This window comes from Thunnus albacares, chromosome 19 (assembly GCF_914725855.1).
Source record: "Thunnus albacares chromosome 19, fThuAlb1.1, whole genome shotgun sequence".
Classification (NCBI taxonomy): domain Eukaryota; kingdom Metazoa; phylum Chordata; class Actinopteri; order Scombriformes; family Scombridae; genus Thunnus; species Thunnus albacares.
This window is the reverse complement of record NC_058124.1, coordinates 17,083,329-17,101,767: the sequence shown is the minus strand read 5'-3', so window position 1 is coordinate 17,101,767 and position 18,439 is coordinate 17,083,329. Positions and strand designations below refer to the sequence as shown.

Here is an 18,439-nt window from a genome sequence, read left to right as displayed (position 1 = left end):
AAAAAGACAACATCACATAAAAGCAAGTACGTAGTTGTGCTGAACATTAGTTGAGACCTTTATTGCAAAAAGGGAAGTACAAAAACTTGAAAAACTTTCAAAAGGACATTCAGTATTTAGGTCAGAGGAAGCCTTTTAGCAGATTTGTTTGGATTTGTATGTAGAAGTTGTATCTATGAAGGAGCTTGGTCCATAAACACTGAGGAGCTTAAACAAACTAGACATTAAAAAAAAAAACAGCTGAACAACATCACTGTACAAATATCAGAGGACCTGAACATAAGCCATTAAGCTGCATAGCTGAGGTTATTAACTGATGTAATGAAATGAGAGCACGCCCTCCAGTGAGCCAAACACTCATTACAATTGTGATATATGACTGTTGATTTTCGCCCCTTCTGATAAGTGCGCAGTAAACAGTGTCAACAGGCTGCATCTTTATGTCCGACATTATTTCTTGGCTTTAGTGAGATCTGCAGAGTCTCTCAGTGGAACCAGGCTGAATCTTTATTCAAATGCAGACTCAGTTTTTTAAAAAGATGCTCCCTAGTTTCTCCTCTGAACCTCCCTGGCCTCTTCTCAGACCACAGAAAGAATGAAAAATTATTCAAGGCCCAGAAAGTCATAAAAACCCTCTAGGAAGCACAAGAGGAGGTCCCATTTCCTCTTTGACTCTTTGTTCTGCACAAAGTTGGTGGTCCAGTAACTCAAGGTTAAACCCAGTATCTTTAAACTGGCATTAAGGATATCTGTTTGGCTGTCTCAGAGACGTAACGTCATTTTTCTTTCACCCTCTTATCGAGTAAAACTGAGTTACTCTGCTTCCAAGTTTTAACCACATGCTCCATGCTGCAGAGTTGGAGCTGTGAGCCCACACTGTAGTTGTGCTCTGTTTGTGCCAGAGAACAGAGGAGGCTCAGATTTCTTGGCTTGATATTTCTCTGACTTTCCAGTGGTGCCTTCAAGTCCTGTAGAAAATATTGTAATTATGACAACAGCTTGTGTAGAGCTGTACAAACTCTATACTTAATATCAGACAGAGAAAGAGTTGAAATTTTTGATGCTTAAGTTACTGAAATGTGACATTTAGGGTTGTATTAAAGCATTATAAAATCATTTTTTCCACCTCTTCTTGTTCAGTGTTCAATTTGACTATTTTGAAAGTGCACAGACTAAACGACATTGTCAGTTTCTAGCAACGAGTAAATTCTAACAGAATTTAAATGCCTTCAGTGAAGTTTACAAATGACAAAGTCTCAGTTTTACAAATGAAATTAACATATTAGCAGGACAAACAAGCATCCAGCAGAAATCAGAAACCTCAGTCATTTTTTTGTAACATTTCATCTTCCATCACTAGTCAGTGAGTATATTTGATATCCTGTCAGCATCATGTATGTAAATAGTAGTGCACAAACATGAGACATCTCACAATATACTGTAATTCAAGCTGACACAACACTGCTGCCATTATATGACCTCAAAAATGACTAATGTCTCAAGAATCATCATTTCTCTGACTCTGCAAAACTGAATATTTAAAGATAGATAGATAGATAGATAGATAGATAGATAGATAGATAGATAGATAGATAGATACTTAATTAATCCAAAAGGGAAATTAAAATGTTACAACAGCCACCTGACACAAATCAAAATACAAAAACAATGAGGTAAAAAAGGTAAAAAATCCAAATGCAGTTAAAGGCTAAATTATATACAATAACTAAATAAACTAACTATAAAAAGAATATTTAAAAAAATAGACTTAAAATAGTGGATCAGTGTCATCAATGTCAAGGTTAAGTTCAAGGTTACTTTTATTGCTTCCCATGAGAGAAAATAGTTTTGGATTATAAGAATTTCTGCATAAATAGCATTGAATGTCATAATAAAGAAACACTTTATAAATAAAACAGCACAGAAGTATTGTTCACAGAAATTCATTCATTCATTACTGTATATACTGTAAATAACCACTAACTATATTCTTTGCACTGTTTGTATCTCAGTTGCAGTTCACAGACATGGTTTCACCTGTATATAGACATCACTTGTGTATCTTTCTGAAGATTGTAGTGTTGTTATTTTGTACAATTGAGTGCCACTAAACCGGAGTCAAATCCCTTCTATTTGTATACATACTCAGCCAATAAAGATGATTCTGATTCCAAAAAAAAAATCCACAAAAACATATCAACCTTATTAACTATAAGCACACAAACACACATCTCGCTTTACATGTCTACAACCTGGGCATGGTGGATACAGTTTCTTGGTAGTTAATAGACCAAAAACATGCACAAACATTGGTGTGTTGGTCCTTTAACTCCGGAGGAGCAGATTACGAGGTGTCCGTGAAGGCAGCAGTTGACTGACGATCCCGCAGCCTAATCCAGAGAGTGAGGATGCATAGCAGCACTGTGATGTGTCGACCGAACAACGGGTAACTACTTCTTTCGGCTGTGATTGACAAAAACCTGCAAGACTTTGTTTGGTCAGCCCCGAAAACCCGTTTTTTGAGCCTGAAACCGTCGGCTTGGTCGGCACAGATTTCACCCAGAAGCCGGACTTCACAGACGTGACGTTGGGACAATGGAGTCTAACGTTATCCCGGACAGTATCCGCCCTCAGAGGCTACAGCCGGGGATTGGATTCGGTTCAGGACCGACCGGGACCCTCCGCTCCTCCTCTCTCCGACCCGGGGTGACTGTCCCCATCGCGCCGCTGCTGCCCTCCCCGGCCTCCCTGGCCGCCTCCTCCGGGCCTCCTCCGCCGCCGCCACCGCTGCAGCTCCACAGCCTGTACGGCGGCATCGGCGCCGGGCTGGGGCAGGGGGCCAGCGGCCACTGCAACCCGGGGAACCCGGCGGTGCTGAAGGAGGCGGTGGAGGCTGTGGTCCGCAGCTTCGCCAAGCACACGCAAGGTTATGGCAGAGGTAACGTCCAGTGGGGATAATTTTCAGTTTAATGTGGAGATAACGGTCTAAATATGTGTCACACTGCCTCAGTTTATACTCTGGGAGGAGGAGGAGGGGAGTTTTGAGGAGCAGAAAGACACTTTTAGCTGCGCCATTTGTTTGGAAGTGGATTAGCAACGGAAAAAAACGAGCCACATTCCTGTAATATTCATGTGTAGCTGCACAATGTCAAATACACCGACTTTACTTTGACTTTACAGTTTACTATGCACGTTTTTAAGTGATGTAATAACACTACAATGTTTCTGTCTGGAGCTAAAAGTTTTCCTTTGATATTTACACACTTAAAGTAACGTTATCTTCAATCACAATTCATTATGGGATTAACTACTACAACTCAAGGGGATTATTTACGAACAATACGGTATTATACCTCCTAATTAGCAATGTTAAAGCTGTTTTACATGGGACAAAGTATAATACTGGTCCTGGGGCTGGGCAATATATTGATATTATATTGATATCATGATATGAGTCTAGATATCGTCTTAGATTTTGGATATCTTGATATTGTGATATGGCATAAGTGTTGCCTTTTCCTGGTTTTAAAGGCTGCATTACAGTAACGTGATGTATTTTTCTGAATTTACCAGACTTTTCTAGCTGTTCTATTATTTGCCTTTACACACTTAGTCATTATATCCACATAACTGATGATTATTCATCAAAAATCTCATTATAGTCGTCCCTACAATATGTTGCAATATCGATATCGAGGTATTTGATCAAAAGATATTGTGATATTTGATTTTGTCCATATTGCCCAGCCCTATAAAACTGTGAAAAACATTAATAACATTGACTAACAAAAGCTATTTGTACTATTGTCAACAATAGCAGATATAGTGAGTAAAATTTGAGTGATTTTATCCATCTTTCCAGAGTTGATCACAAATATTTGTTAAATCTAAACTACACATCATATTACAGTAAGCAGCACCAGGTGGATATACTGTACAATGACAGGAAATGTATACAGAACAAGACATGAATTATAGATTTGCTGAACATATAATTGATTTGTGCTCATACTGAATGCTGATTGCCTTCTGATGGTCACCTACTATAGATGTTCACCTTGTTATTTTTCACTACAACATACTGGCAAAGGCCACGCTCATAACATTACACCAAAAGCCGTAGTAATGTCGGCAGTTGGAGCTAATACAAGTGTTCCTGTCTGGTGGTAATAGGATTTATTTCCAAAAGATTGTCCCCCTGTGCTCTGAATAACAGCCTCTTTACTCATTTATCCCAATTAGGCTACTTAACACCAACATTGGCACCATCAAGACTGTTTTATCAGGGCTGTATTTTTGTTTTTAATGTTGCTCCAATTTTGCGACTTACTCTCGTGAAGAAAGAGGGTGTTATGTGAATATCGCAGAATTACAGAACAATTACGGGAAAATGTGTTATATTTTGGCATTCTGCGATAATCATTTTTCCAACATTTTTGGGTCCTTTCTACATTTTTTCCTTTGATATAAATGTCATTATGCCATTACCAGGGAATTCTAGATAAGTCATTCTTAGTACAAAACACTACTAAGAAAGAAAGACCCTTTTTGTCTCCCTCAAGAGAAGCAATAAAATCAAACTATTTACTCAGTTATAATTTAAATAGACCTAATTTCTGCACTATTTTATATAATATTCAATATCCAAAAATGTTCAATTTAAAGTATTGCCATGTGCATCATAGATACAGTAGAGTCCTTTTGATCACACAACACGATGATTCTGTATATTATTATTAAAAGTTTGTACTTTTGATTTGAGACAAATGTTTATAAGGATAATTTGGAAGCAGGGTGTTCCTGGTGCATCATAGACTAAGTCATAAGCCATGAAACTGTCACATCGTGGGTTTGAGATCAGTGCCAAGGTCACATATTTCCAGTCTTTCCCAATATTCTCTCAATAGTCTCTTTTCACTTTTGTCTTTTAGGAAACTGATGAAAACAGACCAAACATATTACATTCCCACTGTGCTGAATCCTTTATTCTTTCTGGTTTTTCAAAAACAACTTTGTCAGGGTCTGAATTTGGTTTGTTGGATGTACTTGTTCTCGGGGAAACTACTGCACATATCAGCAAAATGAACATGAAATTATTTACAATACATCTACTACCATTGAAAGAATATTTAAGATAAAAAATCAAGTGTGTAATGATTTAGATGGACAAATGCACAGTATATATCTTATGAGAATGCAACTTTCACATCAGATATTGATGAGTAGTTCTTCAATAACACATCAGTTATGTTTTAATCATAGGCTAACAATAACAACAAAGTCAATAGAAAGAGTTTTACTTTCACACAGGTAGAGTAATAACAAAATGATTTAGATTTGCAGTTTATGTTTACAGTATCTATCCGATGTCAGTATAAACCTCCGACCTTGTTTACAGAAGCCTCAATAGTGGGCGAAGCTGCACCTCTAAAACGCACTGATCAGACTCCAGACTGTGTGCGTGAGCCAGAAGCAGGCTGTCTGTGCTCATATCAAACAGCGAGAGCACAGCAGGAAAAAAGCTGTGAGGTAGCAGAAGTCAAAGAGCCTCAAATAATGTTGGCTGCACTCACACCTCCCCGCAGAACCAAAGAACGAAGGAATCATTTATGACTCAGTTGCAAATTTTACTGGTTTTCTTTGTTGTTTTTCCTTTATGGAGGACAGGAATTTAACTTCCCATCATGAGCGCACAAAGCGTAGAGTTGAGTGAGTGTTTCTTTAAGCAGCTTCTGTGAGGTGATGTAGTTTCCTCTAAGCAGCCACCAGCAGGAAAAACCCCTTGGCATCCTTGTGATAACCTTCCCCCCCAACCCTTTCAATTTTTTGTTTTGTTTAGAGAGGATGTTGCAGAGCGCAGCCAGCAACTAATCAACAACCAGTGAATTTAAATGCAAACTAACCACAAAAAGTATTTAGATTCCTGGAAAACCCCAGTATTTTTAATGTCAGTGATAAAAGACAGAGTTGATATACAGTACCACAATGTGATTACACTTCTTTTATGTGTTTGCCCTCCAGTAAACGTGGTGGAAGCTTTACAGGAGTTTTGGCAGATGAAGCTGACCAGAGGGGCCGACTTGCGGAACGGGGCTCTCGTTGTTTATGAAATGGTCCCATCCAACAGCCCGCCGTATGTTTGCTATGTTAGTCTTCCGGGAGGCAGCTGTTTTGGAAGTTTCCAGGTACAGCATCTGCAGTTTGTTAGCGTGACTGCTGCTTACTGTACTCACTTGGCTTTATATATATATATATATATATATATATATATATATATATGTGTGTGTGTGTGTGTGTGTGTGTGTGTGTGTGTGTGTGTGTCTGATTGCACTTGAAAGCTAACTCATGAATTCTTCACTGTTTGACAGTTCTGTCCCACCAAGGCGGAGGCGAGACGCAGCGCTGCCAAGATTGCTCTGATGAACTCTGTTTTCAATGAGCATCCCTCTCGTCGCATCACAGACGACTTCATTGAGAAGAGCGTCAGTGAGGCTCTGGCCTCCTTCAATGTAAGTCATGGGCTATAAATTGCTGGAGGTTGTACTAGTAAGAAGCAACGCAGCAGCAGTTTATCTGCAGTATATTAGCACACTGAATAAAACTGAAAAATAGAGCTGCTACTAATGATTATTTTCATTATCGATTAGTTGATTAATTGTTCTGACTATAAAATTTCAGAAAAGTTTAAAAAAAACGCCCATTATAATTTACCTAAGTTGCCTTCAAATGTCTTGTTTTGCTTGAGCAACAGTCAAAAACACAAAGATATTAAGTAAACCATCATGTATGACAAAGAAAAGCATCTAATCGTCACATTGTAGAAGCTGAAAGCAGTAAATATTTGTTATTTTTGCTTAGAAATGACTTGAATGATTATTCAATTGTCAAAATAGTTGTTGATTAATTTCTGTTGTTCAGCGAACCTATTAATCGACTAATCGTTGCAGCTCTACTGAAAAAAGGACAGAAAAAGGTACATACCTCATATGTGAGGTACATATGGAAGTACAGTATATAATTTATATGTACTGTATGTATGTGTAATGCAGTTGGCAACATGTGTTTTTGGAGAACAGTAGATGTTTTGAAAGTGTGCACAATGAATACCTACTACTGATGCTTTGAAAAGGAAATTGAGGAAAATCGTTTTTACCTTGAACTGGCTCCTAAAATCATACTTTTGCTGAGATGGCTGCTATTCAAAATGTATTGAAACCCATTACACCATTTCTCTGGAGAAACTTATGTCAAATATGTCAGATATTATTATTTCAGTGAACCCCACCCAGCGAAAAATGTGGACTATGCATCACATATTTCAGTTTTCCTCCTCGTTGTTTTCTCTTGATTGTATTTACCCCAAAATCCAGTTCATGTCAAGCTGTAATCTCTTAACTGCTTGCTGTCGTTCACAGGGAAACAGAGAAGAAGCGGACAATCCGAACACAGGGATTGGGGCGTTTCGCTTCATGCTTGAGTCCAACAAAGGAAAATCAATGCTGGAGTTTCAGGTGCATAAAAATCAGGAATGTGTTGTGTCAAGTAGCTTTTTATGCTACTTTATGCTTTATGCATGAGGGTAGTGTGAAAATAGCACTTGTGATGTTTGGGCACTGATTACATGTGAGGACAGGGAGATATTGCACTTCTCATCTTTGAATGTTTTACATATGTTTAGTCTGAATGTGAATACATACAATTTACCGGGGTTCAGTCTCTCATTCCTACTGCGTTGGTTGTGTTTTGTTCCAGGAGCTGATGACTGTTTTCCAGCTCCTGCACTGGAACGGAAGCCTCAAAGCAATGAGAGAACGACAGTGTTCCCGACAGGTACTGTTTGATATTCAAGCCCGTCTCACAGATGGGCTCAATTATCTAAAGCACGGTAGTGGTTTTCATCTTTCGCATGGAAGTATTTCCTACACAAAACAAATCCTTCTTTTACACAACATTACTCTTCAAGATGTATTAGACTTTTTTTTTTTGAAGTCTTTTTTTTCGTCCTGTGTCAGAATGTTAGAGAGCAGTGGCAAGCTGGAAAATAAGGACACCATAGAAGAAGAGCAAAAAGCAAGAGATGAAGTTTAGTTAGTTTGTTAGTTATTTACTTATATATACAGGAATTCTCATTGAGATCATGATTCATTTTACAAGAGAGACCTGGGAATAAATTACATACAGTAAATACAACAGCACCACTAGACATAACAATACAGACACGCACTATTGCTGTATGTCGTAGTCATCTCTCTCCCCTTGTTTCCTGTCTGCCATTTCACTGCCAACTATCTAATAAAGGCAAAAATGCCACAAAATGATCTAATAAGGTTCATAGTACTGAAAAACTTATTATATTATATGTATTTTCTTTTTGTCTGACAATTTCTCTTAGTTGGCTGGCTTGAAACATCTAGACACACCTTCAAAAGGAAGATTTGATGCTTTATACTCTTTTATCTGACACTGTTGCCACTTTTATTGCCACTAGAGCCTTGGCTGAAGAATTACAGAAATCTTAATGGCTTCTTAGTTATCATCGAGTGCAGAAATCTGACAACATTTAATGAAAGAAAGGGGATTTACACGATCAAACACTTAGCCGTGACTGTTATTTTCCTCACAGGAGGTGCTGGCTCACTATTCCCACCGGGCTCTGGATGATGACATGCGCACTCAGATGGCTGCCGACTGGGTGAACCGAGAACAGAGCGTCGCGGGTGCTATCGGCCAGGAGCTGGCCTCGACGGAGCGAGAACTGGAGGAGGCCAGACTGGCGGGCAGAGAACTGCGTTTTTACAAGGAGAAGAAAGACATCCTGATGTTAGCTGTGGGCCAACTCAACGCAGCCAACACTGCCACTCTGCCCTCACACTAAACACGCCGTCCGTTGCGGAAACATGCCTTCACACTCCGTAGGATTCCTGGTAACAGTATTGATCACGTCATAGATATAAAGGTGATTCTTCTGAACTTCTAAATTTTATATCTCGTGTGTTGTTATGAGGTCCAGGTAATCAGGCCTTGATTTTACAGTATGCACATCCGTCCATAAAACAAACACCTGCCGCCATAGCCGTTACCTCTTTGTGCCTACAGGATAACAGTGCTTCTTTCAAATTACCTGTAAACATGCTTGGCATACCAGCTGACTGAGGTTTACGTGTCTTTTTTTTTTTTTCATGATTTCATATCTGTATTTACTCGAAGTAGACCTACAGAAACAAAACCTGCCTTTCATCGGTGAATGTACGGGACATATGACCCATCAAACCAAACACATTTGAGGTATGAATCATTCTGAAGTCAGATAAGTGTGTTTCGTTAATGTTTTGTTTGTGTTTATACTTACATATAGTATTCTGTACTCAAGATGGTGAAACGTATGGACCCTGTGTCTATTAATAAAAAAAAAAATCTCTAAAGATAATACAACTGAAACTGCAAAAGGGATAAAAGATCCCACCGAATATCAGCACAACTCAATCACTTTTCTATAAAAACAACAGCGATGTTATGCCTGTTGTACAAAGAATATTGTATACGCATTTGGAAATTGAAGCATCTAATAATAGATACATACTTATTGGCTTATGTAATAATTTGTGGGTACTTGGCACAGATGTCAGCAGGTGACTGACAGCTCTGACAACAGCTCAGGTATCTCAAAAACCCGACAGTGAACCATCACTATGTTTTTCTTTTGTGTGTGAAGGCTTATGAAAACTATCTCAGCATGACACCTGCAGAATGTATATTTTTTTTCAGTGTGCTCTCAACTTAAGGACCTACAAAGCGACGCTGTTTAAACATTTAGACTGTTGAAATTACTCCTGTGATACTGATTGTGTTTGTCATGTGCTTCAGCTAGATGAGTTTGAAAGAGTTGGTAGTCTAAAAAAAGTAGACGGGCATCTCAACAGAAAAATCCAAGCTGCACAGTTGTGAGGTTTTTTTTTTTTTTTGTTAAAGGAAGTTGATTCATCGTGTGTGAGTCATTGTAGTCGATACACAGCAGCACTTGTGGTTTATGTGTTTTTGAGATACTAGAAGCAGACTTTGGTTGTGAGCAGTGCTAGTGTACATTCATGGGCTAAAAACAATAGTATGTAAGTTGCACTTAACACCTTCCAAATATGTTTATGTTGAAGGACCTGATTTCATTCATACTGTAAATGTGATATCTTTATATTTCTGTCTATCTAAAATGTATTTTAATACATTATAACGATGAAGGCATTTCAGCAGGTAGCTTTTAAATGACCCCGTGCAATGAAGGTGAGAGTTTAAATCGTAATGTGTGGCTCTGGGTGGAAGGAGTAGTGGGGCGGCATTCATGCAAGTTAAACAGCAGGATGGCTCGTGCTGCTGCTGAACGCTGGATTGTCAACAGCAGAAACTGATTACACAAAATATGAGGAGACAGCAAATAAAAAACAAAGAATCCGGGATGAAGTATGATTAAAGCCAGACCAGTTTTATTATTTTATTGCTGTATCTATTCCTCTGGATCATCGTGCCTTTATGAAATTGGTAGCATGCGATGTTAAGACATGTAAAATAAACCTCAAAGGTTACATTTCATTTAATGGGGTCTGTAAAGGACAGTTCTGCTCAATTTTACATAGTCTTTTGTCATTTTATGTAAAGGTAATGTTATAGATCACATGTTATATTACTGTTACAGTACCTTAATATGTTACACGACATTAGATTATGAAGGATTTAATAAATCTTACTACCTTTGGTATACATTTATAATCTTTATATATCGTTGGTTTGGTACTTGGCTTGCAAGATGTGTGTGCAGCACCTGTAGAAAAATGTTTGCAAGTAATTAAAAAACCCTGCACCTATCAGTAAATACTGAAATGTTACAATTGCCCCGTGAATAACAACATTTAAGTGATTTAATGCACACTTTGACCTCACTAATCTGCAAATCACGATTTCCTTTTAACTTGTGTTTACTTCCTTTTACGTTTTGAACAATGTAGCTCCCAGAATCTCAACTGCAGACATGTTTTCTGACTGTATTGTCCCTTGAACCAATTTCATGTCCAACTTGGGAACTTACTGTACTGCCAGTACAGTTGTGCTAAAGCTGAAATGTGTTCATTGAGAAAAACTGAGAAAAAAGTATTTCAATGCGCTTGTTATAGGAATGAGGCCGGAGATCTTGAATTTTGTGTATTTTGTGTTTTTCTTCTAATTTAGATGCTTATTATGTGATTTTTGACCACAAGCCATTAATCTCTGAGCTCTCCTCTTATAAATGCCTTTGACTTTTCTTTGTGATCATTATCAATGAAGGCTTTTTTTTTAACAATATTTTTTTGCTATCCATTTTATATATATATATATAAAAAAAACTTGGGCTTTTCCTCTTTTGGCTTTGATGCATGATGTGTTGATTAAGTTCTGTTTTTATATGTTTCATATTCTATACAGTATTGTTTTATGAAAGTGTTCCTCGAGGCCCATATTGTATGTATTTTCTATGAACATTTTGTATTCCATGTTTATACTTTTAGTAGATTTATATGATGTGATAAATTGGCTGATGCAAATGTTTATTCATTTGTCACTTGTTTCACTTTTACATACAAGGGGGAAAAACCGAACCTACAAAAGGACCAAATAAATAGATACTACATGGCTGTCATTGGTAAATAACACAATATTAGAGGTATTAGAAAGAAAGCACATTGTATGCAGCAAATATAATGATAGTATTATTTAAGTATAGCACATTTGGACTAAAGTAGACCTTTGTGTCTGTGACGGTACCTGCACATAGCTGACAGAAGTAAAAAAAAAAAAAAGAGAAAATATCAGTAGTATCCCTGGTATGTACTGTCATATGAATGTTAAGCATGAATTCATTTTAAAGGCTTAATTTTTAAAGAATGGAAAGCAAAGCTAACAAAGCTAACTTTGTACCCACTTAAATTTGTCACTTTTGTAGCGGAGATGACAAAGTTATCTTTGCTCTTTTTCAGGTAGTAGTATATTGAGTAAGAAATGTAATGTAGCTTTTTTATGGATGTGCACATGAAGTCTGTTCATTTCTATTTTAAATTCAAAATCATGAAGAATCTTTGGTATGACTTACAATTTTATCTCTCGGCTCACCAGTTCTATCAAAATATACTCCTTTAGCCAAATGGGCAGTAGCCTAATTGTTATTGTAATGCAGAATATGACTACCAAGCCCCTGAAATGTGTTGCCACTGTCTTCATGTGGTAACTTGTGTGACCAGACACAAATAGACATCTCTTTTATTTGAAATAAACTAATTTCTCCAGTCGCTTAATGTAAGAAAATTAGGCCTGCAACATATGATTACTTTCATTATTGACTAATGTGTAGATTATTTTCTCGATTAACTGATTAGTTCTTTGGTCCATAAATTGTCAAAGAAGAGCCCAAGGTAACTTCTTCAAATGCCTTGTTTTGTCCACAACCCAAAGATATTCAGTTTACTGTCATAGAGGACTAAAGAAACAAGAAAATATTCACATTTGAGAAGCTGGAATTGGAGAATTTTGACTTTTTTCTTAAAAAATTACAAGCAATTCATTAATTATCAAAATAGTTAGTGATTAATTTAATAGTTGACAACTAATCTATTACATAAACCTATAGAATTTTGAAACAAATAAGTAAATATTTTCAGGATATTCCAGATGTTTTATTTTATTTTATTGTATTTTATTTTGTTACTTCCGTCTGTGAGCGCAGGAAGAGGCGGGGCTTCTGTTTGGGACGCTTGCCCTCCGTTGTTCATTCAACATGGCAGCGGGACCAATTTCAGAAAGAAACCAAGGTAACTACATCATTGTAACACCAGCTTCAGCCGTTTCGTTTCAGTCATTTATAAATCTGCACTTCAAACTGTTCATCCTTCTCTGCTGAGCGCCGCTGGCCGCCTGGTTAACTAATAGTTTGTGGTAAACAGCCGGTCGATCACATGGAAGTGTGCAGTTATCGTTAGCTTGGCTTGCTGCTAATTTAACCACTAAAGTCCAGTTATGTTTACTTTAACTTCTTTTTACCTGCTTGCTGCATAAGAACACAGGCGTAGCGTTGATTCTTAATTGATTTAATTAGTGTGGCGACTGTTGTTAGTGTATTAGGAGGAGGTACATCCTGTTAGCTAACAGCTAAAGCTAGCCTAGCAAGCTACAGAGCTAACAGGGAGTCTGCGGCAGAAATGAGTTAACTTATGTGACAATACGGATTCAGGATGTTTTACATAGTTGTTATTCAAGTCAAGAGAAGAAGATATGGTCTCTGAGAATGCATAAATACATTTAAACATCAAGAGCTGTCTAAATGGTCCAACATGTTTATCATTTAGCTCTAATACCGCCTTATAAAACGAGGAAAGCCACTATTTTAGCTACATGATATGCAAAATGTTTCGGGCAACATTGTGTCAGACGACCTATAAGTTAGTAAGATATTACACTGCTATTATTTTGATATTTTAAATGATATTGATGTCATATCTATGTAAACTCAGCAGTATGTAAATGTCTAAAATGTCAAAAGCTTTCATTCATAATCAGTCGATTTGTTGTAATTGCAGAGTAAGGCCTAAGGGATAGGTGCTCAATTTTTCAAGTCTGTCTTAAAACAACAGCCAGGTGCTCAAATGAGCGACGAAAGAGGTTTTCCTCACTGTTATCATTCCTTCTGTTCATACTGGCTATTAGAAGGTCCTGTGCTTTTGATGGGGGCCAAAATCCACAGTGTGTCCACACTGTCATTTTGTGCAAAAATGCATTTAAAAGTTTATCTGAAGCTTATATGAGGCTTCAGCAGTCTGAGTTAGCCATATCAAGTGGATATCTGCCACATTCACAGTCTTTTTAGCATCAAATTCCCTCTTTGTGTTTCCTTGGACAGTGTTTCCCTGTTGAGCTGCGGAGGAAGTTCAGTAACACAAAGAGGGACTTTGGCACTAAAAAGCCTTAAACATTGAAAGATATCTACTTGATTTGACTAATTTGGATGGCTGAAGCTTCATGCTAGTTTCAGATAAACTTAAAGGTACATTTTTTCACAGAATGAGGCTTGTGTATTTTGTCTCCCATCACTTACATTGTAAGTGCATTATGAAAGGATCTAATGGCCTGTATGAACAGAAGGAATGATTATGGCAAGAAAAACCTATTTCATTTGGGCTCCTGACTATTGTTTTAAAATTGCAATTGTGCACTGTCAATGTACATCTACTAAAAGTGCTTGTTTTTGCCACTGACAGGCTCAGATTGTTATTGTTAGTGTCTGACAACAATGTGGAAAGGACCCTACAGAGAAATAGAACGTTTTTCTTTGACCTGTCATATTACATTGCAGACCGTTTTGTGGCTGTCGGCTGCAGCGCTCTCGCTCAATACTGGACCAATTTAAAAAATTGTTGTCCCCATTAGTCACTTGGACACAAAAAGATGGGAAAATAGGGTCCAGGTTGAAAAATACAGAAGTTTGCCTTTGAGACAGACTTGACAAATTGTGAACCCGTCCTCTAATATATGTAACTATAACCATAACTGCTGCTGCTGGAGTGCAGCTGTTATTCTCACTGAGCAAAGATTGTCTTGGGGTGTTCAGGTCAACAACTTAAATGTACAGTAATAAGATAATCAATGGGCAATGCGTCCTGAAGCGAAAGATTTCTCACGATTCTACCCTGTCACTTATATTTAAATGGTCTCTTAATGATTAACTCTATAAAATGTCAAAAACAGGGCTGCAACTAACGATTGTTTTCATTGTTGATTAATCTGTCAGCTAATTTGGCTATTCTGTTGGCTTGATTAATCGATTAGTTGTTGGGTCTATAAAATGTCAGAAAATGGTGAAATATGTCAATCACTGTTTCTCAAGGCCTAAGGTGACGTCCTGAAATGTCTTCGTTTGTCCCGACCAAAGAAGACAAAACCCCAAAATATTTAGTTTACTATCATAAAAGACCAAATAAATTAGAAAATATTCATATTTGATAAGCTGGAATCAGAATTTCATCTGAAAAAATGACTCTAAACAATTAATACATTTTGAAAATAGCTGGTGATTAATTTTCTGTCGATCAACTAATCATTGCAGCAGTAGTCAAAAATAATGAATAAGCTCCATGACAGGTTACAAGAGTTCAAAGTGACGCTTTGCTCAGAACTCAGAGTATTTCATCTGAAAAACAAGCAACCTGCGTCTGTAATAAGCAAATATTTGGCATTCATATGTGATTAATGGTAAATCTGCAGCAACCAGACATTAAGCATCTTCATTCCCTTGTATTTTGACTTCACCTCAATCCATCCCATGTTTGGTCTCATCTCTGAGAACTCAAGTTTATTTTCATTTCTTTTTTCAGATGCCACTGTGTATGTTGGCGGCTTAGATGAGAAGGTGTCAGAGCCGTTGCTATGGGAGCTTTTTTTGCAGGCTGGTCCTGTGGTCAACACACATATGCCCAAAGACAGGGTCACGGGCCAACATCAAGGTAAGTGACAGCTAATATAAATGTCACTCATGGGAGAAAAACACCTTTGAGAATCTCTATGGCGACATAAATAACAAGCTAACTTCTGCACTCTTCAACAGGATATGGGTTTGTAGAGTTCCTCAGTGAAGAGGATGCTGACTACGCCATCAAAATCATGAATATGATAAAGCTCTATGGCAAACCGATTCGAGTTAATAAGGCCTCAGCGCACAACAAAAACCTGGATGTGGGCGCCAACATCTTCATCGGTAACCTTGACCCGGAGATTGATGAGAAATTGCTCTACGACACATTCAGTGCCTTTGGCGTGATCCTCCAGACGCCAAAAATCATGCGAGACCCAGACACCGGCAACTCCAAGGGTTACGCTTTTATCAATTTCGCCAGCTTCGATGCATCAGATGCCGCCATCGAGGCCATGAACGGCCAGTACCTCTGCAACAGGCCCATCACAGTGTCCTACGCCTTCAAGAAGGATTCCAAAGGAGAACGTCACGGCTCGGCCGCAGAGCGACTCCTGGCCGCCCAAAACCCTCTTTCCCAGGCAGACAGGCCGCACCAGCTGTTCGCAGATGCTCCGCCACCACCGACTGCTCCGCCGCCAGTCCTGACCACACTGGGAGCTGGGATGCCCATGCCTGGTACGACTGAAATACGGTTTAAACACAGTAGATGTTGAAGGATTTAGGACGTTCATCTGTTTCTTCTGTTAAATTTCTTTCCATCTTCATACTTGATTCACTCTAAAATATAAAAATTGTCGCTGCAGAGTCGACGCTTTGATGTGAAAATGTTTTACATATAAAAGGATACAACAATAATTCCAGCAAATCTGTATGCCGTGGGTGCAAAGACCCTAGTTAGTGGTGTGGTTGCACATCTGCAATTTTCAAATTAGTCTTTAGTTTCTGTTTCTCTGAGCTACAATTAGTGGTGTTGGTGTGCGTTTTTTTTTTTTCTCTTGAATTTCACAGCCATAATCCATACACAGTAGCTGCCTCTGATTAATGGTTTTACTTTGAGTATTTAAATGTTGTGCGTGCCAAGAGAGTAGTAACAGATTTCATTACTGGCACTGAGACGAAGTAGGATCCTGTTGGATATGTGAGTGCGCTGCTCTGCATATTTTATCAGCTGGGTGAGAATGACACTGATTTGATTTAATCTCGGACAATGTTGTTAGCTTAAAGTCAACATGGCAGCTGAAGATATACTAATACAATTACATAATAATAACATTGTCTATGATAAATGGAATATTATATTAAACCAATTCAACAGCCTGATTTTGTTTACTCGTAGAACATGAAATAATAACTTGTAAATCCAACCTGTCTCTGTGCAGGCCTGCCACCTCCTGGCGCTTTCCCTCCTGTTCCTCCTCCTGGGTCGATGCCTCCAGCAATGCCCCCCAATATGGCCATGCCTCCAAATGCAGGGACACCAGGCCCACAGGGTGGTGGTGGACCTCCACCCGGACCACCGCCTTTCCCTCCTGGCAACATGCATCCAGGTAATGGCTTGTTACGCTTAAAATGTTTCTTCATGGTGAGTGCAAGTGGAAAATTGTGTCACAATATAGTGACCTAGTTTTAAAGTATGTAAAAGACTTTTTTGTTCTTGCAAACTGGAATGATCATGATCAGATCTGGAAAAAATTAGTGACACTAGTTCCTTGCTCGAGCTTGTCTGTATACTTTATTGTTTCTGTCACACAGGTATGCCTCAGATGCCCATGCCCCCTCCTGCTCCCCCTGGCATGGTGCCTCCACCTCCTGCGCCTCCAGGATCAACTCAATCACGGGCACCGCCGCCCCCCGGCATGCCCCCACCCCCGCCTATGGGTATGCCACCCAGAGCACCGTATGGACCGCCCATGGGTAAGAAATATGGCATCACCTCAAGTTGTCAAATAAAAGTCCCTTCAGCTCACAAACACTATCTCTGTCATTTCAGGGGAAAATGCTGTTGTGTTTTTTAAAAAATAATTGACATAATTGAGTATTTTTGGCTATTAAACAACAACTAAAGTGTTCACTTAGTAACCATCGCTACACTTCACTCCCTTCATTTAATCAAGCAGTGCTGAAGTCAGTCTGAACAAAATCCAAAACAGATTTGTAATATTTTTTGTGGCAAACTTTTTATTACTTTTTGATTAATATTACACTGTTCACACAGAACAGCACAAACATGCATTAATAGAACTGACTGAAGAGATAATTGCTGGATAAAAGAATACAGGGAAACAAATGAAAAAGGAAAAAACAGCCTCTTGCTCAGAGTGCTAAAATACTACATCTCCTGAATTTTAAGCACACTAAACTTTGCATATGGTGATTGAACATCATCATAGTTTGAAGTATTTAACACAAGATGACTCCTCTTTGTCTCCCTCAGGTCACCCCGTGCCTCCAGGTATGAGAGGGCCTCCTCCCATGCCTCCACCCGGCTATGGTGCTCCTCGTCCTCCCCCCTTTGGCTTCCAGAGAGGTCCTCTAATGCCACCAAGGCCCCCCGGTGCCCCACCTAGGGTTCCTATGAGGGCCCCAATGCCACCGTAATCTTTCTCAGACTCCAAAAATGGGTTCTCATTTTGCTTTTTTTTTTTTTTTTTTTTAAAGAAACATCTTTAGATCTACTCAAGTTCGTAATTGTGAGACTAATTTAACCACCTGTTTGTATTTTTTTGGGTCACTGTACAGATGAAAGACCTTTTTGACAAATAAACTTTTTAGTACAAGTTTTGGATGTTTTTTTTTTTTTTAATTAATTTTACTTTTTGGCTCATAATGGGTCAGATTTGTCCACTTTGGTATAGAACTGTTAAATATTGTACATTCAACAAAAGCTGACATAGCAGCGATTTAGCCTTTGAATTGAGCTTGAGAGAAGCTATAGAGTCAGTACCAAGACACCAGATA

At 38.4% G+C, this 18,439-nt stretch overlaps 2 protein-coding genes across 2 annotated transcripts; both read left to right on the top strand.

Moving 5' to 3' along the window:
• Positions 1–1,944: 1,944 nt before the first annotated feature.
• On the top strand, positions 1,945–11,573 carry lix1l (limb and CNS expressed 1 like). Its single transcript, XM_044336253.1, has 6 exons — positions 1,945–2,938; positions 6,022–6,185; positions 6,369–6,509; positions 7,416–7,511; positions 7,753–7,830; positions 8,624–11,573. Exons 1-6 carry the CDS (start codon positions 2,596–2,598, stop codon positions 8,873–8,875), a joined length of 1,074 nt encoding a protein of 357 aa, XP_044192188.1. The 5' UTR covers positions 1,945–2,595; the 3' UTR covers positions 8,876–11,573.
• Positions 11,574–12,740: 1,167 nt separating this feature from the next.
• Positions 12,741–18,258, top strand: sf3b4 (splicing factor 3b, subunit 4). The gene is made up of 6 exons (XM_044336597.1): positions 12,741–12,827; positions 15,384–15,512; positions 15,614–16,156; positions 16,861–17,028; positions 17,234–17,395; positions 17,916–18,258. The coding sequence occupies exons 1-6, from the start codon at positions 12,794–12,796 to the stop codon at positions 18,077–18,079; spliced, it is 1,200 nt and encodes a 399-aa protein (XP_044192532.1). The 5' UTR covers positions 12,741–12,793; the 3' UTR covers positions 18,080–18,258.
• Positions 18,259–18,439: the final 181 nt, after the last annotated feature.